Source organism: Manis pentadactyla, chromosome X (genome assembly GCF_030020395.1).
Source record: "Manis pentadactyla isolate mManPen7 chromosome X, mManPen7.hap1, whole genome shotgun sequence".
NCBI lineage: Eukaryota > Metazoa > Chordata > Mammalia > Pholidota > Manidae > Manis > Manis pentadactyla.
Window position 1 is genome coordinate 132,716,710 of NC_080038.1, and position 24,008 is coordinate 132,740,717.

The 24,008-nt window shown below is 40.0% G+C and overlaps 1 protein-coding gene across 3 annotated transcripts in view; it reads right to left on the bottom strand.

Moving 5' to 3' along the window:
- Positions 1 to 24,008, bottom strand: part of FGF13 (fibroblast growth factor 13) — a 498,820-nt gene that overhangs the window by 183,815 nt on the left and 290,997 nt on the right. For 2 of the 3 annotated variants that reach the window (XM_036919176.2, XM_036919175.2), the window contains exon 3: positions 5,213 to 5,380. The exons of the other annotated variant lie outside the window; for it this stretch is intronic. In XM_036919176.2, the coding sequence (XP_036775071.1) occupies positions 5,213 to 5,380 (168 nt within the window). The remainder of the gene's footprint in view (positions 1 to 5,212; positions 5,381 to 24,008) is intronic. 3 annotated transcript variants of the gene reach the window in all.

Genomic DNA, 24,008 nt, shown 5'->3' on the forward strand with positions numbered 1-24,008 from the left:
AGCTGCCTCCAATATTAATGTGGGAAATCTCAGTCAGGAGAGTTGTAAAGGAAAGACCACTTCTTCTCAGGAAAATATCATCACCACCTTAATGGGAACACCAAGGCTCAATGGAGAAAGGAGGCCTGTGGCTTGAAAAAGTCGATCATATTTTCAAAGAACGAATGGTTGTTAGTTTCTACTGTGAAGGCTGGCCTGGAGACTCAGTTGAGATGCATCTATCTAATGAGAGGATAATAAACGTCCACCCTGGCCTGAAATCAAATTATTGGCTCTTAAGCATACTTCTTGATCAAATTATGAGTTTTCCAGAGAGTAGAAACAATCCCTAAAATATGACTTAATTTTGTGTTTGCTGCTATAAGGTGGGGAAATAGGAGAGGAGAGAGAATGTGTTTCAGTGCCATTACTTGCTTCCTAATGTTATTAGGACAAAACAAGTTGGCTTGTAAGAAATAGTTGACATGCAACCAAGAGAAACATATTTGAATACTTTGTGGGGAGAGGATAGTGTTTACTCATTATTAATCACCAAGGCCTTCAGATTTCTGGCTTTAATTTGATTTCAATTTGGACCAATTTTTTTCATCTTTCCTACGACTCTGCAATTAAGCTGCCACTTGCTTCAATGAGAAAAGAGAACTCTGGTGTCATTTTGTCATCCTTCAGGTAATAAATCAAAGGCAGGGAATAAAGTCTTTTACCTCTTCAGAGTTCCAAAACATATGTCCCTACGTATTTTTTTTAAATAAAACAGGAATATCCCCTCAATTCTCATCCTCAGGGGGACAGATATAGAACCCAGTTACATCCTTCCTGAAAGTCAACACAAGCATCAGAGGTTGCTTATTTTAACTGAACTGTTAATTCAAATAGTATTAGACCCATTTTCCTCAAGACTACTAAAATGAGGAAGACGCATAATAGAAGACAGCACAATTGAGGAAAGAGTCGCGATGAAAATGAAAACATTTCCCTCAGTACATTCCTTAACAGTCTTCTGCCTTCTTCATCTCCCACTAGTTAGTCAAGATCGATATTCACGTTGACATGTTCTTTTTCTGGGACAAAGAAACTAAGTCATTATCAGTGTAACAGTCACTGCGCTAGTTACAAACATGCCCCCTTAACCCTTGGCACATAATCTTGCTTTCTCTTGTTGGTGAAAGCTGCCATACTTCATCACCACTCTGGAGAACAGAGTCTCCTCTCCTCCAATCAAGTCGCTATGGTTGGCTGCCTCTCTGAATAGAAAGGTTATGGATGTCCTGAGGGTGATGGAATATGTGTGTGTGTGTGTGTGTGTGTGTGTGTGTGTGTATAAACATTTTTTTAATCACATGAAAACAGGACTGTAGGAAAGAGGCCAAATGCTTAATTAAAAGTGAAAAATTCATGAGATCTGCAATATTTTCTTGTATTTCATTAACTCCTTCAAAATTTACTATTGTAATCAGTATTTTCACTCCTAAAGCCAATGCTGGGAATCCACGATTTATTCTTCTCAGATTTTCAGCAGTATCTGCTTATGTGTCTTGGTGTGATTCTTTTGAACAATCTTCAAACATTAGTAAAAGCCCAATGACTGGCATTTAGGAAGCAGCAGCTATGCTGATAATAGATTGGCTTTCAGAAGTTACTCTAAAACAGTGATTTCATTTTGGCACATATGATAATGAAAGAAGAAAATGAGCAAGAGAATAAAGCTATGAAGATTATATCTCCGCTGGCCAAAAGCTTTCTGGAACAGTAAGAAAAAGATTTCAGTAATGATCTCCACTCTCCATGTGGCTTTCTTATAACAAAGAGCATTGCTGGCGCTGGGCCAAAGTAGCCTCTCAGATACTTGTATGTGCTACTTCAGCCAAATTCCAGTATGTACATAAGATTACATCATAAGTGGCTTTTATGGAAATAATCACATCACTGAAAATCACAAGCATTTGGAACAGATTAAAGAACTTATTTTGGAATTGGCTGCTCAGAAATAGAAACCTGTGTTTGGCAAAGTGTAATTTGGCCTTAGTGTATCCTGAAAAGCCAGCAAGCTAGTTCAGTCCTTCAATGTATTGCTCTACATGGATTCTGAGGGCCCTGGATACAATACAAAAATGTCTTTAAAAAGATATACAACTGTGAACAATTGTAAACAAATTATCTGTACCAAATCTCAGGTGGTCATAAACTATGGAAATAATCTGGCCCTTACAAAGACATTGCCAATCAAAACAAACAACAAGACTTTGTCTAAAATGATACAAGAATAGTTGGTCAATTTTAGCAGTTCACTGAGGAAGAAGAAAATTAATTGCAACTTTATTATAATACACATAAAGCTCTCTGACTCAATTCAATCATTTTCAAAAAAACTTACCCAGCTCAAACTTTCATTTTCCTCCCAAACTAAAGTGAATTTTTCATTTTTCACTTGAGGACTGTATAACACAACCTCATTAGAAGAGGTCACACAGGCGTGTTGGCATTGCACTGATTAAACAATGGGTGGCTTAGCCACCCTGTCCATTGCCCTCACCTTTAATGGAATGGTGGACAGCCCCAGCCAAGGTCAGGTAAGATCTCATGCTTTGGCACAGAGACCATGAAGGCACTCTCTCTTCAATATGCTTCACATGAGAATAAAACATTTCAAGGTGTGGCTGCAGTTTATAACTCAGAGTCTATTCATTTGTAATAAAGAGGTCTTTTATTTCTACTAATTATAGTAAAATGTTACAGCAACTGTAAGAGAGAATGAAACACTGTACTTAACAGCATTTTAGAACCAGTCTTGCAAAAATCTACCAGGTTGCCAGAATGACTACTGCACCCTTCCAAAGGCACACAGTTGCTTCATCTCCTGGAAATGACAAGCTTCAGTATCCTACACGATGTAAGTATGTTAATTTCTTGCCATTGCCTCCATACTTATGGAGGTCTCATCCTCATCATGTTCTCTTTTACCCCCACCTAAGATCTGGATCCTGTTAATGTGCACAGAGATCAAGTGTTTGCATTCAAGGTTAGGGTTCACCATTAACTTCTGGGACATTGTTTGATGTGGGTAAAATTGTAAATAGTATTACCATGTCATCCCAGAAACCTTCTAGTGAATCTAATACTATGTCCAAATAATCCACAGGAATAAGGAGGGAAATATTACCTTTGCAATTCTAGAGGACTGGGCAGGAGAGCTAGACTAAGGGAAATCTTCAATCAGAAGACAATGCCCATCATCAAAGTACACAAGTGGAAGGATAACAGCCACTCAGTGTGTGGATGGAATGGCAGACTGAAAACTCCCCAAAGTTTGTATGAGGGAGTTTAACTGCTGCCACTTCTCTAAGGAATTCTTCATACCTGAAAACATTCAAAACGGTATTCACAACACATGCCAGATGGCATTTTGAAACTTAATAGATCCTGTCAAAATTATAATAAAAAAGGGATGGGGCCTTAAATTCAGGTATTCAACTAACTTTTTCTTAAATCTGAGTATTGGTAAATCAATTTGAAGTAAGTTTCTAGCCACTGTTTGACTGAATTTAACCAGATCCTTCTCCAACCAATTTTTTTAGGCTGATGTGCAAGTAGAAAAGCAGTACAGCAACTATAATACATATACATATTATATATATATATAATTATACAATAAACAGTGTATATCTATAATATGGATACTGTTTTTGTACTTGGCAAATATATACATACACACACATACACATATAATTCTAGAGAGAAGAAAGCAGAAAATATTGAAATGCACTATATATAGTAATTATCACTGGTTGAAATTTTTTGTTTCATTCAAGCATAAAATCAAGTTAGCATATTCTCTACTAAACCACCAAAAGATCTATTTTACTCACTGTAAATGGTCACCATTTACATCTCCAGATGCATAAGTACTGATGTCAGAACTCATACCCAAAATGGACAGCTTGGATACCAAAGTATGGTTAAAAAATAAATGCAAATACTCTATTCTATTGCTGAAATAGAATTAAACATAGAGAAATGCACACTTCTCATTTTCTGCCAATGAAATTTACAACTCTATTTGGAAGTGAGGAGAAGAGGGAGGCTTTGAGATGTAAAATTTTTCTTCCAAAATGATGGACTCGAGTCCATTTAATTTCCTTATACACCAAACTGAACAGAATCACATGGCAATCTTTTCCAGGCCAGAAAGATAGCTGTAATGAAGATAACCATACTGCTGCAACAGAGCAGCTTGAAATAGGAACGAGGTTGCTTTTAGAAATCGTATCAGAGCCATTTATGCAGAAGTGTACACCGACTGCCAAAGGACAGTTGAATTTTGTCACTTCCAGTGTTATTTACTGGTAGACTGCATCAAGAATATTTGATATAGGGAGAATATGGGCTGTTTTACAATAAGTGTTCAATTAGCATACACTGTATACTTCTCAGAAGCCACTGTGGAAGTTACAATGTATACAAATGGCAAAAGGTTGTCCACATTTTGTGATGTGAAAAATGTTCCTGCTTGATATAATGCAAGAAAGTTGGAAAAAATGAATGAATATGCTTTCTGGATAGCCCAGATACCTTAGAGATAGATTTGTAGCATGGATTGCAATGAACATTATTGACCTCAGTTTAAGTAACAGCGAGTTTTCCAAACCTGTACTTGGGCTGAAAAGAAAAACAATCTACTCATAGTTTCCATAAGGCATGCATTTCACTAAGGCAAGGTGCAACTGGCCGTGCATTACATGGGAAGTCCCGGCCTGCTTCAGCGAACTAACTAGATCATGAGCAATGCAGAAGCTTTATGGAGTGGAGGAGAGTTTGGAAATTTGGAATAATCTTCTCATTGTTTCATTTTAGAAGTGCCATTCCTCAGCTGACTGTTGCTGCAGGAACGCAAGGTGACGGAAACAGACTTGGCCAGGTGTTGGCTACAGGAGCAAGCAAGGTTAGCAGCCAAAATCAAGGGGCAGTGTATCGACACCAGCTGAAAATGTTTCAGCTGCGAGAAGCAGGAGGATGCTGCACACTGGGCCAGATGACTGTGTTATACAGTGTCCCATCTGAGCCTGCATAACACAGTCACCGGCGAGCCAGGGGGCCTCCTAACTATGTTGGGGCCAAACAACACACAGCACACCAGAGGCAATGGCATAGTCAAAAAGAAAGAGAGAGAAGAACGAGAGAAAACAAGCAAAACACGCATCCGTCGTGCACAAACCTTCGGGTTCTGTGTTTTCTTTGTGGTGTACTTGCTTCAGCGGGCAGCAGAAGATTTCGTGACACTTAGCACGAAAGGGGGACTCTTTTTTCTTTAATTCCGCAGATTGGATGGAATCTTGCCGTAACATAATGTATTCCTGTGTGCCAGGGGGGGCGTCATCCAGAACTGTGGTCACCACACAACAAAATGAACTCAAGTTAGAGCTTCATGAAAGCAGCTGATGTCTTAAATCAAATCTACTCCCCGGGAAGACTAAAGAAACAACATTCCTAAGAAAAGTTTCATAGGAAAACATTCAATAGCTTGCTGGTTTTATTTTTAGGAACTTACTTTAGGTTAAAGCCCTGGGAGTAGCTTACTGAAGTATATATATACCTCTATTGCTGGTAGAATGAAAATCTGACAATGTTGAACTGTGCCAGAAGACGAAGATATTTTCATATCAATAAGCATACTGTATCTAAGTAAACACCAGGTAAAGCTCACACATTTCAGTTTCAGATATAATATAAATATTTACAGGTGAAATTGGCTCATATCCCCCAATTATCTGTGTAGGAGTTTGTGTGGCTTTTCTTGGTCTGCTCCTCAGTCTCACAAGATTCAAGGGCGCTGCTCTTTACTCTTTGATTTCCGAAGAGAACTGGAGCTGTTGCCAATATTCAGATATTCAAACCTCTTAATGAAGACAAAAAATTCCTGTTGGCATCCTAATAATCACTGCCAGATCAGGGACCTACCTTGTTGAATTGTGGAAGAGCAGGGCCTGGCTCCTTAATTTGGGCCTTAGCCAGATACCGAGCCCCTCTCAGCTCACATCTTCTTTTTAGGCCCTTTCTGCATTTCGTAAGCAAGACTGAATTTCTAGTGTTTTCTCCCCGCGAAAGCAAGGTGTATTTTACAGGGTCCACTGCAACATTCATCTAACCACCCAACAAAGTGGGTGCAAATTTGATCTGCATTTGCAGAAACAGGGGACTGACCCCAGAATGGATGTTGTTTTTTTCTCTTTCACCCTTTTCCCAATGAGGTCATTCCATTTTGCCAGGAGTGAGTCAGTGCCTCTAAGGCTGTGATTAATGGTGTGCTGACTCATTCTACTCCCCCAAATGCATACACTTCATGCACTTAGGAGAACTGATACCACCAGCACCTTCTTATGGGAAGAAGAATGCTGTGGTATTTGTGAAACCCCAACAGCTAATGGCTGAAATTAGATGGGATCTGAAGCTACTATGTTTGGTAAAACATGCCCAGCTCATTGGCTGGCATCTTAAATGGGCTTTAAGAAGCTTCTTTCATGTTGGGGCGAAAAATGGTTTAAAAACCAGCATAACTTTTAAATTAGTATTATGAGTTTAAACAAGTCCTTGATAGATTGCCTGTATGTGGGATTGTTGTCTTCCTTATGTCATTAAATTACGTAAGGAGGTGATAAATATTTCAATCAGTTCTCTTTCTATTTTCCTCCAGCGTTCAACAGCAGTAATTGAAAATATTACATAGACATAACCACCACAGCTTTTCCTGGCAGAGAATTCCCTTCATCTACTAGGAATGTAACTATAACTTCTTAGAATCTCGTTGTTGAATGCACATCTTTGCTAGCAACAGCTGCTATTCAAAACATTTGCAACCATTTCCTGCCATGAGCAGATAGTTATGATAATATAGAAGCTTATCAAATTCGAGCATCACAGCTGAAGATAAATTCTGGTTTTGGAATCCAAAATATTTTTCAAAGAACCTCCCAAACTTGGAATTCTTTAAAAAAAAAAGAAAACACCCATGATTATACAGAAGCTGAAACTTTCCACTGTCATGCACTGTATATAAGAAACATATTTTCAGAATAAAGGGCAATTGGAGGATTAAAAAGAACAACTTTTTGATAATACATGGGGAGCCTGTCATGCAGAAGGACATAAACACCAGCATATTGTCTTCCATTTTCATTTTTAATACCAACAATGACGTCACAAATGGGCATTTCTGGAAATTAATGGCAGACTGAAGCTAATAGCCTTTTGCTGACTCTCCAGCCATCAGTTTTTCCCAGCTGGTCATTAATTCCAGAAAATGCCTTGCACTGCTATCATTATTGTTTAATTAGATACAACTGGTTATTTGTAAAGTACAGCAAAACTCTAGTGAAAGTGACATGCTGACTGATAAAAGAAGCAGCCCCTAAATGCATCATGATGGGGAAAGCATGAGGTCACCAAAGTGCAGGATAATTGCTTTCCACAAAATCCTCTCTCTCCTGTTCTTTCTTCAAGTTGAATTTAGCAAGTGCAGAAGGTGCCAAGATGAGAGCATTTAAGGAGCCATCTGAGTAACAATCACAGGCACAGAACATTTCCTTGGAAATGTGAACATCTGGGAGTTAATGGCTCAGCTGTGGGTCTCAGGCTCTCTTCTCAATGCTCCAAGCATCAGTCAATTCAGGAAAAACAGAAAAAATAAAGAATAGTCCATCTATCAGGTGCTTGGTGTCATGTTGACATAAGAGCTAGAAACACTTTGGACTTTTTACCCAGAAGTGTCTTGTATAAGACCTCACACAGGTCTATAAAATCTCTGAGCTTGAGGATATTTTGAATGAAAAATTAAAACAGTTGTACCAAATCCATTTATTCCCAGGGCTCCCTCTGGTAGGACAGTAGCTGTATGTGCAACAGACAATAGCAGGAGTGATAGAGGACTTCCCACAGGACCCTAGCAGTAAGGCAGGTGGATGCCTTAATTCGACTTCTCTAAAAATGGGATGAGGATGCAATGCTTCCAAGGGGCACCAGCTATATAAAAGGGAGAGGAGGCTTGTAAATAAGTCAGCTCATCAGAACAGGAAAAAAGAAAAAATGAGATTTTTCTTTCCCTGACTTAGTACAATGTTTTCTGCCATTTTTCCCCTTCCAGTGTATTCCCTTCTTGCACATGACCTCTATCCTCGGAAAACCACTCCTCCCTATGTTCATTTGAACTATCCACCCACATGTATTCAATACCTCCTGCTGCCCTTCCTAACAATAGATTTATCCAACCTTGGAGGTGGACAAAAAGCTCCAGTGATCAAGTAGACAATGACTTTACACAGAGCCTCCTCCAGTTTCAGAGGTTCAACTTGACTCTCCAAAGCAGTAAGAGTAGATCATGGTTGATTTCTGGGCCATGGGGCCCCGTGCTTTGAGAAGGCTGCTGGGCCCCAGGACAACAGCTGCCAGGGAATAGACCTCTGCTGGGAAATCACACCCGTGTCATCAGGGCCCTTGGTCACACAGCCCACCTACTCATCATTCCAAAGTCTCACAAGAGCGGTAGATAGCTGGAAGAGACAGGGCACACGGGCAAATCCACACATCCACAGACACGCAGACACTGACAGGTGGCATACTCAGACACAGAGGTGGCAAGAATAAGTGGTTTTGTTGGTGGGATGATAGTTATGAGCACAGTTTATGAAAGTGATAGCTCCTGTTACAAAAGGTGTTCTGTTGACTAACCATTAGGTGGGCAAGCCGGTATCTAGAACTAGTTTCCCAGCAGCAGAGCTGGACTGACACACAAACATCCCCACTCTCCTCCAGGCTTCTCAGCAGTTACCAAGATCAAGCATGGGGGTGGGAGGTAGGGGCCCCAGGAGTAGGAGGTAGTCATGACAAGGTAAGAGAGGGTAAGTCTAAGCCTCATGAGCTGGCCTAAGCCACTCATCTTCACAGAAATACAGTATTCCCATTTCAAACTAGGCATCAGGAAAACAACAGCCAAACTTATTTATTGACAAAATAAAAAGAATTCCAATGTAATATACCTCTTAAATGTATTTCTAATTGAAGAAGTCAGCAATCAACCTTCTTCTATTTAGAAAATCCAGTTATTTCCTCTTTTATAATAAATATATCATTGGCTACATTAAACAGCTCCCCAAATACTTTGTAGCATCACAAACACTACAATGTAACCCTCAATGTCATTCCAAACAAAATTTCTTTAGAAATAATTTAATGTAAGCCTTTTGACTTAAAACATAAAGAAAATAAAGCTCAAGAAGGGGAAGTGACTGGACAAGTCACACAATTACTGGAAAAGCTCAACCTAGAAGCTAGGATTCCAGTCTGTTTACCAACAAGTCTAAAGTAAGACTGCTTTGTACAAACATTGATATTTTAAACAGGGATTGGATTCCACAGTATTTCTTAGCTTCAAAGATTACCACTGTCTCCAAATCTTTCTTTATCCAAAGATGGAAAAGCAACCAGAGAAATTCCAGGAAACTAGACAATGTCACCAAGTCACCTGCCCTCTCACCAGGCCAATGCATTTCACAAGGTTTGCTGGCTTCAAGCTGGGAGCAGGTAACAAGCCCTCAATTATTCCATGATGCTTTTTGCTTTCAAATGAATTTGTCACAAAGATGACTCAACATATTGAATTAATGATATATGATTTTAAAAGCAAATTTGAGATCACTAGGGCAACAGAAATTGATATAGCCACAGGACTGCCAATAAGTTATTAGACATACATTAGTGACTTCAAGCAAATACTTAAAAACATCTATGAAACAAAAAATATGGCAAAATACACAGGTCAATAAATATCCTCACATGAGAAAGAAAGTGAGAAAAAAATGGAGTAATTAGAGCAATTACTCCTCCACGTCATTGGGCACCTGTCATGTTGAAAAGTACATTCAACACAGGATGAGTTAGCGCAAGATCTCCATTTTGCCTCCCACTTACTTATCTGTGTATAATATTTAAATGTTACTGCTACAATGGATATGAGTAAGATGGTAGGTTTAAATGTAAGTGAGTAACTTAGGTAAACGATTCCCTTAACAGAATTGATGAATACTAATGATCATTTGATCTGGCCAAAACAGAAACAATTTTAAAATATTTCTAGAAATTTAAGTTACGTTCTTCTTTGCAATCTCCCCCATCTCCACTCAGCTCCTCAAACACTATTAGGTCTTCCTCCAAGTTCTCTGTTTGTTCAGACAGTTTTTTGTTCTCATAATACAATGAAATGCAAACTCCCTACCATGGTGGCCCCCCCACGTCCTCAATTTCACCACATGTCTCTCTTCTTCTTACAAACACTAGCTTTCCATTAATGTCTAGAATATGCTAGGCCTTGTCCTGCTTGAAGGTCTTGCACTTGCTGTTCACTATGACTTCCCATTTATGTCCTTCAGGGCTCTAATTAAATGTCACCTCCTGAGAGATGTTTCCTCAGCCACCTTATGTAGGTCTGCACTTCTCACAACCTGTAATTATTTTATGTATATTTATATGTAATATGTATATTCGTTTGTCTCTTGTCTGGCTCTCCCCATGAGAATACAAGCTCTCTGATACAGGAACATCATCTGTCTCATTTACCACTGTATTTGGGGGGCCCAGCACAATGCCTCACTCAACATATACTAAAAGAATTTTCAGTAACCACATGAAAGATGGTCTGCTACTTCATACAGCCTTCCCACAAGGCTAAGGTAAATGTCAACTCACTCTAACACTTAATTTCCATATAACTTTTAGGAAATCTATCTTGTCATATGTTGGGACAGTTTTTGGTTATTGTTATAGGCTTTACTGAAAAGTTAGATAATTATTTTCACATGTGTCTTTATTATATGAGCTCTCAGTGGGCAAGCGCCATGTCTCAATCTCTTTTGGCATCATCTTTACTTTCTTAGTGGCCTACAATACTTCGCTCATGGTGGTTTTGCATGCATAAGATGACTCCCTTCTAGGGATAGTCATGCCTGCCACAAAAGTGTGCTTACTAAGAAGGGTTAACAAATGGAAAGAGCTCGGCACATTGCCTGGCATCTGGCAGACACATGGTGGTAGCTGCCATGGAGGAAATACTGTCTGCAACAGAGATGGAACCACTGAGCATGGCACTCTGCTGGTTAGGACACTAGGATCCTCACCTGGACTCACCACTGACTTTCGAGGTGACCTTCGGAATGCCACTTCACCTCTCTGAGCCTGTTTTTCTCATTTTAAAAATAAGTGATTTGGACTAGGCCACAGTTTCTCGACACTGGCACTTTGGCATTTGAGGCTGCATAATTCTTTGTTTTGAGAGGCTTCTGTGCACCATAGGATGTTAAGCTGTACCCTTGGCCTCTACTCACTTGATGCTAGTAGTATCCCTTCCCCCAAGCTGTGATGTCTCCAGATATTGCCACATAATCCCCTACCCAGAAGGACAAGGGCAAAATCACCTTAGTTGAGATTCACTGGGCCCAGTGATGGGTAAAGCATCTCTGTTCAACACACCTCTTTGTAAAGAACCAGTTCTAAACCTGGAAGTCCCTTTGTAACCATTGGAGATACTCAGCATCCTGCAAGAACTCAGCTCCTCCATTCAGGAAATTAATAAGGGCCCACACAGTCCAGACAAGAAAGCAAGCAAAATGCAGTGGTGAGCATGCCAATTCCCCGCATGGCAGGAAGTCTCGGATGGAAAGCACTATTGCTACCCATCGGTTGGGTCATTGCTCAGCCTAGGGCACGCCTAGAGCACAGGCTTTGTCCAGGGAGCGATGACACTGGGCAGCACAAAGGGCACCCAGTTTGCTTGAAACTAGGCAAATACCCTGAGGCACTGGCCATGAATAATGGGTGGGGGGCCCAGCCAACAAAAGAGCAGGCACAGGTGGGAATTAGATGTAAGAAGAGGAGGCTGGGAAACTCTCTCTGGCCCTATTTAAGGGGTATTCTTAAAGCCTGGCCTTCCCATCTTCTGAAGGCCCCTGGAGAAGACAGAAATAAGTCCATTAAAAAGATAAGTGGCAGCTTCAGCTTCATTCCACCAGCAGAGCAGAACATGCATTCAGAGGTCTTCTGCCCCAGCATGAAACTACATAGCGTATCCCTGCTGCAAAGTCAAGTCCGTGAGAAAGAAATGGCAAGACCACAAAAAAATACATTCCACCCTAGAATTCTGGGTATTGCTGTACATCTCAGTGATCCAGCCAGAGAGCTGACACCAGCCTGTTACTTTCCAGTTTCCCAGCCTTATGTCATTGCTCCCCTCTGATGTACCCTGTCCAAGCCCAAGCCAAACAACTGTCCACCACACTAACATGGCGGGCTTGTTAAGGTGCAGACCGCTGCAGGAGAGGAAAGAAGATGGCAGCATGAGAAGTGAGGTGGAAATCTCCTCCCCAAACGACATATATTATGAAGATACAGCATACAACTATTCCTAAAAGAATGACCAGAAGTAACAGTATACCAGCCAGTCTACATCTGGGAGAAGTCAATGTCTTATGGAAAAGGTTAAGGTAAAAAGCCCTGACCTGGCGGGACCCGAGCACTCCCTCAATCCCAGCTCACCAGTGGGAGGAAAAGAACCAGAGCTGGGAGGGAGTGGAAGCACAGGACTGCTAAATACCCAGCCCTAGAAATCTACCCCGAAAGCACAAAACCCACATTGCATGGTGTTCTGGAGATCAGAGGGGCTGAAAACCAAAATCAGAGACTGAAGACTATGAACAGGTTCTCACAACCTACTCCACTGGGACAAAAGAAAAGCAGGCACTCTGAAAGACTTCTCAACAGTCAGAGGGCTGCTAAAGGGGCAAGAATTTAGGAGAAGGAACAGGTGGACAAAATCCTTCCAGCACATTCTGTCCAGCAGGTTGGGAACTTTCAGGAGCTTCAGGCACTCAATTCCCCTGGTTGGCAACGCAGCCCCGAGGTCCTTCACCGTGATAAGCAGCCTGCCAATACTTCCTCCCCACCAGCACCTATGCACAAACTGGCGGTCCCCACCATTGTGGCAGAACAGCCTGAGGGCAGCCCCACCTACAGCAGCAACTACACAGCTTAACACAGAGGCTTCTCCCTGTGGCACAGCTAACTGGCCCAGAGACTGGAGATAGGGACAACGTCTGGGAAGGATGAAAGGGCTTTATCTTCCCTGAAAACACCCATACCACTCGCCTGTGACCCCAGCCATCACCTAGACCATCAGGAGGGCAGATGCACCAACCACAGTTTAGGTGATTAACCCAGAGGCTGATCCCTGTGAATGGTTAACCGGCACAGAGTGCAGAGACAGGCACCATGACTGGGAAGCAGAAAGGGACTTTGTCCTCCCAGCTGACACCTGCACCACTCGACTGCGACCACTCCAATCACCCTAGGACTATGAAAAGGCAGAAGAATCTTGTTCAATCCAGAATCTCTCAAACACCAGAAGGATGGCTTGGTGAGACTGAAATAACAATCTTCCTGAAAAAGAATTCAAAATGAAAGTCATAAGCAAGCTAATGGAGCTACAGAAAAATACTGAAAAGGTAAGGGATAAATTCAGGAGGGAGACAGACACCAAAAAAAATACAGTAACTGAAATGAAACAAAAAATGGAGGGATTTAAAAACAGATTAGTGGAGGTAGAGGAGAAAGTAAATGTAATAGAAATTAGAGAGCAGAAATACAAAGACGCTGAGCCAAAGAGAGAAAAAAGGATCTCTAGGAATGAAAGAATATTAAGAAAACTGAATGACCAATTCAAATGAAACAATATTCACATTACAGGGGTACCAGAAGAACAAGAAAGAGAAAAAGGGATAGGGTCTTTGAAGAAATAATTGCTGAAAACATCCCCAATCTGGAGAAGGAAATAGCCTTTCAGGCCATGGAAGTGCACAGATCTCCCAACACAAGGGACCCAAGGAAGACAACACCAAGACACATAATAATTAAAATAGTAAAGAAAGAGTAAGGGCAAGGACAGAGTATTAAAAGCCCCCAGAGAGAGAAAAAAGATCACCTACAAAGGAAAACCCATCAGGCTACCATCAGACTTCTCAGCAGAAACCTTACAGGCCAGAAGGGAGTGGCATGATATATTTAATGCAATGAAGCAGAAGGGCCTGGAACCAAGATTACTCTACCCTGCAAGATTATCATTTAAATTTGAAGGAGGGATTAAACAATTCTCAGATAAGCAAAAGTTGAGGGAATTTACCTCCCACAAACCATCTCTACAGTGTATTTTAAAAGGGACTGCTCTAGATGGAAGTGTACCTACGGATAAATAGCTGTCTACAGAGCAAATAAAGCCACAGCAAAGGAAGAAGACCAACCAGATACTAAGTGAATACAAAATTAAATCAGCAACCCAAAAGTCAAGGGATACACAAAGGGTACAGAATATGACACCTAACATATAAAAAGAGAAGGAAGAAGAAAAAGAAGGGGTGGGGGGAAGAATCTTCAGAGTGTGTGCAGAGTGTGTTTAAAATAGCATAATAATTGAGTTCAGGTAGACTGATAGACAGTAAAGAAGCTGCCTTTGAACCTTCAGTAACCACAAATCCAAAGCCTGCAACAGCAATAAGTGCATATCTATCGATAATCACCCAAAATGTTAATGGACTGAATGCACCAATCAAAAGACACAGAGTTAGAGAATGGATAAAAGGCAAGACCCATCTATATGCTGCCTCCAAGAGATTCACTTCAAACTGAAAGACATACACAGACTAAAAGTGAAGGGACTGAAAAAGATATTTCATGTAAACCATAAGGAGAGAAAAAGCAGGAATTGCAATACTTGTATCAGATAAAATAGACTTCAAAACAAAGAAAGTAACAAGAGACAAAAAAGGACATTATATAATGATAAAGAGGTCAGTTCAACAAGAAGATATAACCATTGTAAATATCTATGCACCCAACATAGGAGCACCAAAATATGTACAACAAATACTAACAGAATTAAAGGAGGAAATAGAATTTAGTGCATTCACTTTAGGAGACTTCATCACACAACTCACTCCAAAGGACAGATCAACCAGACAGAAAATAAGTAAGGACACAGAGGCACTGAACAACACACTACAACAGATGGACCTAACAGACATCTACAGAACTCTACACCCAAAAGCAGCAGGATATACATTCTTCTCAAGTGCACATGGAACATTTTCCAGAATAGATCACATACTAGGCCACAAAAAGAGCCTCAGTAAATTTAAAAAGATTGAAATTCTACCAACCAACTTCTCAGACCACAAAGGGATAAAACTAGAAATAAATTGTACAAAGAAAGCAAAAAGACTCACAATCACATGGAGGCTTAATAAAACATGCTCCTAAAGAATCAATGGATCAATGACCAAGTTAAAACAGAGATCAAGCAATATATGAAGACAAATGTAAACTACAGCTCAACACACCAACTTCTGTGGGATACAGTGAAGGCAGGACTAAGAGAAAAGTATAGAGCAATCCAGGCCTATTTAAAGAAGGAAGAACAATCCCAAATGAATAGTCTAAATTCACAATTATGGAAACTGGAAAAAGAAGAACAAATGGGGCACAAAGTCAGTAGAAGGAGGAACATAATAAAGCTCAGAGAATAAATAAATAAAATTCAGAATAATAAAACAATAGAAAGAATTAATGAAACAAAGAGCTGGTTCTTTGAAAAAATAAAAAAATAGATAAACCCCTAGCCAGCCTTATTAAGAAAAAAAGAGAATCTACAGAGATAAACAGAATCAGAAATGAGAAAAGAAAAATCACTACAGACACCACAGAAATGCAAAGAATTATTAGAGAATACTATGAAAAATTATATACTAACAATTTGGATAACCTAGAAGAAATGGAAAACTTTTTAGAAAAATACAACCTTCCAAGACTGACCCAGGAAGAAACAGAAAATATGAACAGACTGATTATCAGCAATGAAATTGAATTGGTAATCAAAAAACTACAATTTTCTGGGAGAGAACAAAACTGCCAGACCAGATGGCTTCACTGCTGAATTTTATCAAACATTTTGTGAAGACCTAATACCCATTCCCCTTAAATTTTTCCAAAACATAGAAGAGGAGAGAATACCTGGACACTCATTCTATGAGGCCAGCATCACTCTAATACCAAAACCAGGCAAAGACCCCACCAAAAAAGAAAATTACAGACCAATATCCCTGATGAACATAGATGCAAAAATACTGATCAAAATATTAGCACACCAAATTCAAAAATGCATCAAGAGGATCATAGACCAAGATCAAGTGGGATTCATCCCAGGGATGCAAGGATGGTACAACATTCGAAAATCCATCAAAATCACCCACTACACCAATAAAAAGAAGGACAAAAAATACATGATCATCTCCATAGATGCTGAAAAAGCATTTGACAATATTCAACATCCATTCATGATAAAAACTCTCAACAAAATGGGTATAGAGGGCAAGTACCTCAACATAAACAAGGCCATATATGACAAACCCACAGCTAACATTATACTTAAAAGCAAGAAGCTGAAAGTGTTTCTTTTAAGATCAGGAACAAGACATGGAAGCCCACTCTCCCCACTTTTATTCAACATAGTACTGGAGATCTTAGCCACGGCAATCAGACAACACAAAGAAATAAAAGGCATCCAGATTGGCAAGGAAGAAGTCAAACTGTCCCTGTTAGCAGATGACATGATATTCTACATAAAAACCCTAAAGAATCCACTCCAGAACTACTAGATCTAATACCTGAATTCAGCAGAGTTGCAGGATACAAAATTAAAATGCAGAAATCTGGGGCATTCCTATACACTAACAATGAATTAGCAGAAAGAGAAATCAGGAAAACAATTTCATTCACAGTTGCATCAAAAAGAATAAAATACCTAGGAATCAACTTAACCAAGGAAGTGAAAGACCTATACTCTGAAAACTACAAGACACTCATGAGAGAAATTAAAGAATATACCAATAAATGGAAAGACATCCTGTGGCTCATGGATAGGAAGAATTAATACTGTCAAAATGCCCATCCAGCCTAAAGCAATCTACAGATTCAATGCAATCCCTATCAAAATACCAATAGCATTCTTCAATGAAATAGAGCAAAAAGTTCTAAAATTCATATAGAACCACAAAAGAACCCGAATAGCCAAAGCAATCCTGAGAAAGAAGAATAAAGAAGGGGGGATTACGCTTCCCGACTTCAAGATCTACTACAAAGCTACAGTAATCAAGACAATTTGGTACTGGCACAAGAACAGACCCATAGAGCAATGGAACAGACTAGAGAACCCTGATATAAACCCAACCATATATGGTTAATTAATATATGATAAAGGAGCTATGGACATACAATGGGGAAATGACAGCCTCTTCTACAGCTGGTGTTGGCAAAACTGGACAGCTACATGCAAGAGAATGAAACTGGATTATTGTTTAACCCCATACACAAATGTAAACTCGAAATCGATCAAAGACCTGAATGTTAAGTCATGAAACCATAAAACTCTTAGAAGACAACATAGGCAAAAGTCTCCTGAATATAAGTACTCTGAGCAACTTCTTCCTGAATGCATTTCCTGGAGCAAGGAAAACAAAAGCAAAAATGAACTCATGGGACTACATCAAACTAAAAAGTTTCTGTAAGGCAAAGGACACCATCAACAAAACAAAAAGGCATCCTACAGTATGGGAGAATATATTTGTAAATGACATATCTGACAAGGGGTTAACATAAAAAGTATATAAAGAACTCACATGCCTCAACACCCAAAAAGCAAATAACCCAATCAAAAAATGGGCAGAGGATATGAAGAGACAGTTCTCCAAAGAAGAATTTCAGATGGCCAACAGACATATGAAAAAATGCTCCACATCACTAATCATCAGGGAAATGCAAATTAAAACCACAATGAGATATCACCTCACACCAGTTAGGATGACCAACATCTAAAAGACAAGGAACAGCAAATACTGGTGAGGATGTGTAGAAAGGGGAACCCTCCTACACTGCTGGTGGGAATGTAAATTAGTTCAACCGTTGTTGAAAGCAGTATGGAGATTTCTCTAAAAACTAAAAATAGAAATACCATTTGACCCATGAATTCCACTCCTAGGAATTTACCCTAAGAAAACAGGATCACAGATTTAAAAAGACATAAGCACCCCTATGTTGATTACAGCACTATTTACAATAGCCAAGACATGGAAGCAACCTAAGTGTCCCTCAGTAGATGAATGGATAAAGAAGATGTGGTACATAAACACAATGGAATATCATTCAGTCATAAGAAGAATATAAATCCTACTATTTGCAACAACATGGATGGAGCTAGAGGGTATTATGTGCAGTGAAATAAGTGAGGCAGAAAAAGACAAGTATCAAATGATATCACTCATCTGTGGAGTATAAGAAGAAAGCAAAAACTGAAGGAACAAAACAGCAGCAGACTCACAGAACCCAAGAATGGGCTAACAGTTACCAAAGGGAAGGGACTGGGGAGGATGGCTGGGAAGGGAGGGATAAAGGGATTAAGGGGCATTATGATTAGCATACATAATATAGGGGGAGCATGGGGAAGGCAGTATAGCACAGAAAAGACTATTAGTGACTGTATAGCATCTTACTATGCTGGTGAACTGTAATGGGGCATGTGGTGAGGACTTGATAATAAGGGGAATGTACTAACCACAGTGTTGCTTATGTGAAACCTGAGCATAAGACTGTATATGAATGATACCTTAATAAAAATAAAAAATACAAAATAAATAAATATTCATTCACTCACACACACACACACACACACACACACACACACACACACACCCCAAAATGCAGACTGCTGGTCCCCCTTCCCCAGAGTTTCTGAGTGAGGTAGCCTGGGGTGGGGTGTGAGTTCTGGCATCTGTCTCAAGTTCCCCTCCACCCACAGTGCTGTAGATGCTGCCAGGCAGGCAGCACACCTGGAGAATGACTGCCCCAGAGACCTGTGCCCATCTGTGTTCTCTGCCCAGTGTAAACGCAATCTCAACAGTGGATCTCAGCTGTGCCTGAGTGCTGTAATCACCTGGGCCACTTTTAAAGCCTAAAACATCCCTGGTGCCACACCAGATCAATTAAACCAGAGTCTCCAGGCTGCAGCCAGAGTACTGGTAGGTCTCCAAGTTCCTCAGGTGATTTGACTGTGCAGCAAGGTTTGAGAATGACTATTGTAAGCTTTTCCTCATTTTCCCAGCAAAAAGTCCTCTTTCCCTCTTAGAGGGTGGGCTCTGGCCCCTAATTATCTTACTTTCCATACCTCAGCTCAGGGTTGCCACAAACCCCTGTTCAGTGGTGCCATTCACTGTGTAAAATTGTATAGTAGCATATGCCTCTATACAGCAGCCCTGTTCCAGCCTGAGCAGCCATGGTGGCTTGTCCATAGCTCTACCAAAGCATTCAACTACCCCCACCCTGTGTTCCAGGGTATTTTTTCTTCAATATGTCTATCTCCTCACGAGCCAGTTGTGTTGAATTGAGTCAAACCAAGCTCTATTATTAATACCCCTTAAGTGAACGTCTTGGGCTTGGGGGAACATGTGTTTTTGTCTTGAAGCCAGTCCGTGATGCTGCACTGTCTCTCTTCCCTCCTCATCAGCTCCCCAATTAGGCTCCTCACCCTCAGGATCCACAAAGAACCCCAAACACAGCAAAGTCCAAGTACATAGTCACAAAGCAAAACGGTACACCAAGAATTCACTGGGAACCTTGCTGGTGACTGGATAAATACACTGGCCCTTCTTTTAATGACATCACCTAAAAGGGGAGCTGGGGTTATGTCTTCCAGAAAGTGCTTCCTAGAGTCCTATAATCCAGAGATTCTCTGCCTGCAGAAATCTACCTGCAGACTCCTCAGGCATAAAAGGCAGCTTTTATAAAATGTCCATGCCTGGGTCCCACCTCCAGAGATTCTCCTTTAGGTGGTCTCAGAGTGGGGTATGGGTCTTGGTAGTCTATAAAAAGCTCCCCAGGTGGTTCCAAGGTGCACCTAGGGTGGCAAACACATGTGTCTAATTGAAAGAGGAAGGGAAAAATTAAAGCCACAAGTGTGAGCATAAGGAACTGCAAAGACGTTTTCCTGAGCAAAGAAGGAAGAGCTCTAGAAGAAACTAGGACTTTGAAGTGCTAAGCCCCTTCATTAAGTGTGGAATACAAATGGATCTCTCAAGGAGAATGTTTCAAAAGCCTGGGGAATGCAATAGGGTGTACTGGCAAATGCCTGATAATCAGCTGGTCCTGGTTTCAAATCCCAGCTCCAAGACTGTAGGTGGTCTCAACAAGGTAACTGTGGACCAGGTGTGCATCCTCTTTGGGATGATAGATATTTTAAGTGAGGACACTGAACCAGAAGCAGGGGTATCACCTGGGAGTTTGCAGAAATGCCAGCTCTCAGCCCTGCCATGTTCAGACCAATAGAATCAGAATCTGTATTTTCACAAGATTCTGAGGTGATCGCTATGCACGTGAAGTTTGAGATGCACCTGGAACAGTGGCTGGCACACAGTCCCATGCTGGTCCTCAGCATGGGTATGTTCCCTTCTCCCCTGAGAGAGAGAAACAATGATTTGGGCAGCAGTTAAATGCATATTCATGGAAACCCAGCCATGGGGTAGAGGAAGAGCTCTGGACTTGGGGGACCTCTGTCACTCACTTCATGACCTGGGGCACATCATGACCAAACTGAATTACAGTGTTTAACTCCTAACAGACTTGCCTAAGGAATTAAAAGGGATAATGTGGGTGAAAGCGCCCAGCACAGTGCCCTGCCCTGGATAGGTACTCCACATGCAGTAAGTACTCCCTAAGTATTATTACCCAAGGCTGAATCCAAGTTAACCTGAGAGTGTCTTTCCCAAGAAAAAAAAAATCAGCCACCCACATTCTTGCTAGTCCAGACAAGCCTTCACATGACCTTCATTTTAGTTTTCTAAACAAAGTAGGGAGAATGACCCACAGGAGAAAAAAGATGGCTGTACTGCTCACAGAATAGTAAGTTGACTGACAAGTAGTATTTCTTCCTGAATGCCATCTGGAATTTCTTGAAAATGTTTAATTTTCACTGGCCTCATTGAAAAATTGTATTTGGTCTTAGTCATTTTATTTTTAATGCAGAGTTCTTTCCTGGGACTGAAACATTCAGGCAGTCTCTAAAGATTACTTAAGGATTGATTGCAGGTATTTCTTTTACATCAAATTTTGCCTCTTCCTCCATGCATAATTATGGAGGTCCCCGCTATCATTCAGTAAATGGCCTTTCTCTTCAGACACAGTAAGTTAATGTGAAGGTTCCCAGATAACTCACTGCCTGATGTATGTTGCTTCAGCCAGCTCCACCACATGTGTATTGTATGTGTCCTAGGCTAGAGATGTACATGCTTTCCCTTCTTTATTAACATATCATTGATATACAGTCTTATGATGGTTTCACAGAAAGAACACCGTGGTTTCAACATTCACCCATATTATCAAGTTCTCTGTGAGTCTACTGCTATTTTGTTCCATTTTATACTCCACAAATGAGTGAGATCAGTTGGTGTTTGTCTTTCTCTGCCTGGCTTATTTCACTGAGTATAATGCCCTCTAGATCCATCCATGTTGTTGCAAATGGTATGATTTATTTTCTTTTTATGGCTTACTAATATTCTATTGTGTATATATACCACTTCTTTATCCATTCGTCTACTGATGGAGACTTAGGGTGCTTCCATATCTTGGCTTTTGTAAATAGTGCTTCAATAAACATGGGGGTGCATATGTCTTTTCGATTCAGGGATCTTGCTTTCTTTTGGTAGATTATTAGGAGTGGAATTCTTGGGTCAAATGGTATTTGTATTTTTAGTTTTTTGAGCAACCTCCATATTGCTTTCCACAATGGTTGCACCAATTTACATTCCCACCAACAGCGTAGGAGGGTTCCCCTTTCTCTGCATGCTCGCCAGTATTTGTTGTTTCTTGTCTTTTGGATAGTGGCTATCCTAACTGGTGTGGAGTGATATCTCATTGTAGCTTTAATTTGCATTTCCCTGATGATTAGTGATGTGGAGCATCTTTTCATGTGCCTGTTGGCCATCCATATTTCTTCTTTGGAGAAGTGTCTGTTCAGATACTCTGCTCATTTTTTAATCGGATTGTGTTTTGGGCATTGAGGCATATGAGTTCTTTATACAGTTTGGATGTAAACTCCTTATTGGATAAATCATTTACAAAAATATTCTCCCATACTGTAGGATGCCTTTTTGTTCTGCTAATGGTGTCCTTTGCTGTACAGAGCTTTTTAGTTTGATCTATCCTCACTTGTTCAAATTTTATTTTGTTTCCCTTGCCTGAGGAAATGCATTCGGGAAAAATTCCTCATGTTTATATTCAAGAGATTTTTGCTATGTTTTCTTCTAAGAGTTTTATGGTTTCATGACTTACATTCAGGTCTTTGATCCATTTCAAGTTTACTTCTGTGTATGGAATTAGACAGTAATCCAGTTTCATTCTCTTACATGTAGTTGTCCAGTCTTCCCAACACCAGTTCTTAAAGAGGCTGTGGCTCCTTTTTGTATATTAATTGACCATATATGTGTGGGTTCTATCTGGGATCTCTATTCTGTTCCATTGATCTATGGGTCTGTTTTTGTGCCAGTACCAAATTGTTTTGATTACTGTGGTTCTGTAGCAGGGCTTGAAGTTAGGGAATGTAATCCCCCCAGCTTTGTTCTTTTTTCTCAGGATTGCTTTGGCTATTCAGGGTCTTTTGTGGTTCCATAAGAATTTTAGAACTATTTGTTTTAGTTCATTGAAGAATGCTATTCATATTTTGATAGGGTTTTCATTGAATCTGTAGATTGCTTTAGGCAGGATGGCATTTTGACAAAATCAATTCTTCCTATCCATGAGCACAGGATGTATTTCCACTTATTGGTGTCTTCCTCAATTTCTCTCATGAGTGTTTTGTAGTTTTCAGGGTATAGGTCTTTCACCTCCTTGGTTAGGTTTATTTCTAGGTATTTTATTCTTTTTGATGCAATTGTAAATGGAATTGTTTTCTTGATTTCTCTTTCTGCTAGTTCATCATTAGTATATAGGAGTGCCAGAGATTTCTGTGTATTAATTTTGTATCCTGCAACTTTGCTGAATTCAGTTATTAGTTCTAGTACTTTTGGGGTGGATTCTTTAGGTTTTTTTATGTAAAATATCATGTCATCTGCACACAGTGACAGTTTAACTTCTTCCTTACCAATCTGGATGCCTTTTATTTCTTTCTGTTGTCTTATTGCTGTGGCTAGGACCTCCAGTACTATGTTGCATAAAAGTGGGGAGAGTGGGCATCCTTGTCTCATTCCTGATCTTAGAGGAAAAGCTTTTAGCTTTTCGCTGTTCAGTTTGATGTTGGCTGTGAGTTTGTCATAGATGGCCTTTATTATGTTGAGGTACTTGCCCTCTATACCCATTCTGTTGAGTATTTTTATCATGAATGGATGTTGAATTTTTTCAAATGCTTTTCAGCATCTATTGAAATGATCTTGTGATTTTTGTCCTTTTTATAGATGTGGTGTATGATGTGGATTGACAAATATTGTACCATCCTTGCATCACTGGAATAAATCTCACTTGGTAATCATGGATGACATTTTTGATGTATTTTTTAATTTGGTTTGATAATATTTTGTTGAGGATTTTTGCATCTATGTTCATCATGGATATTGGTCTGTAATTTTCTTTTTGTGGTATCTTTGTCGTTTTGGTATTAGAGTGATGCTGGCCTCATAGAATGAGTTTGGAAATATTCCCTCCTCTTCTTCTTTTTGGAATACTTTAAAAAGGATGGGTATTAGTTCTTTAAATGTTTGATAAAATTCAGTAGTGTAGCCATATGGGCCAGTGGTTTTGTTCTTAGGTAGTTTTTTGATTATCAGTTTGATTTCATTGCTGATAATTGGTCTGTTCAGATTTTCTGTTTCTTCCTTGGTCAGTCTTGG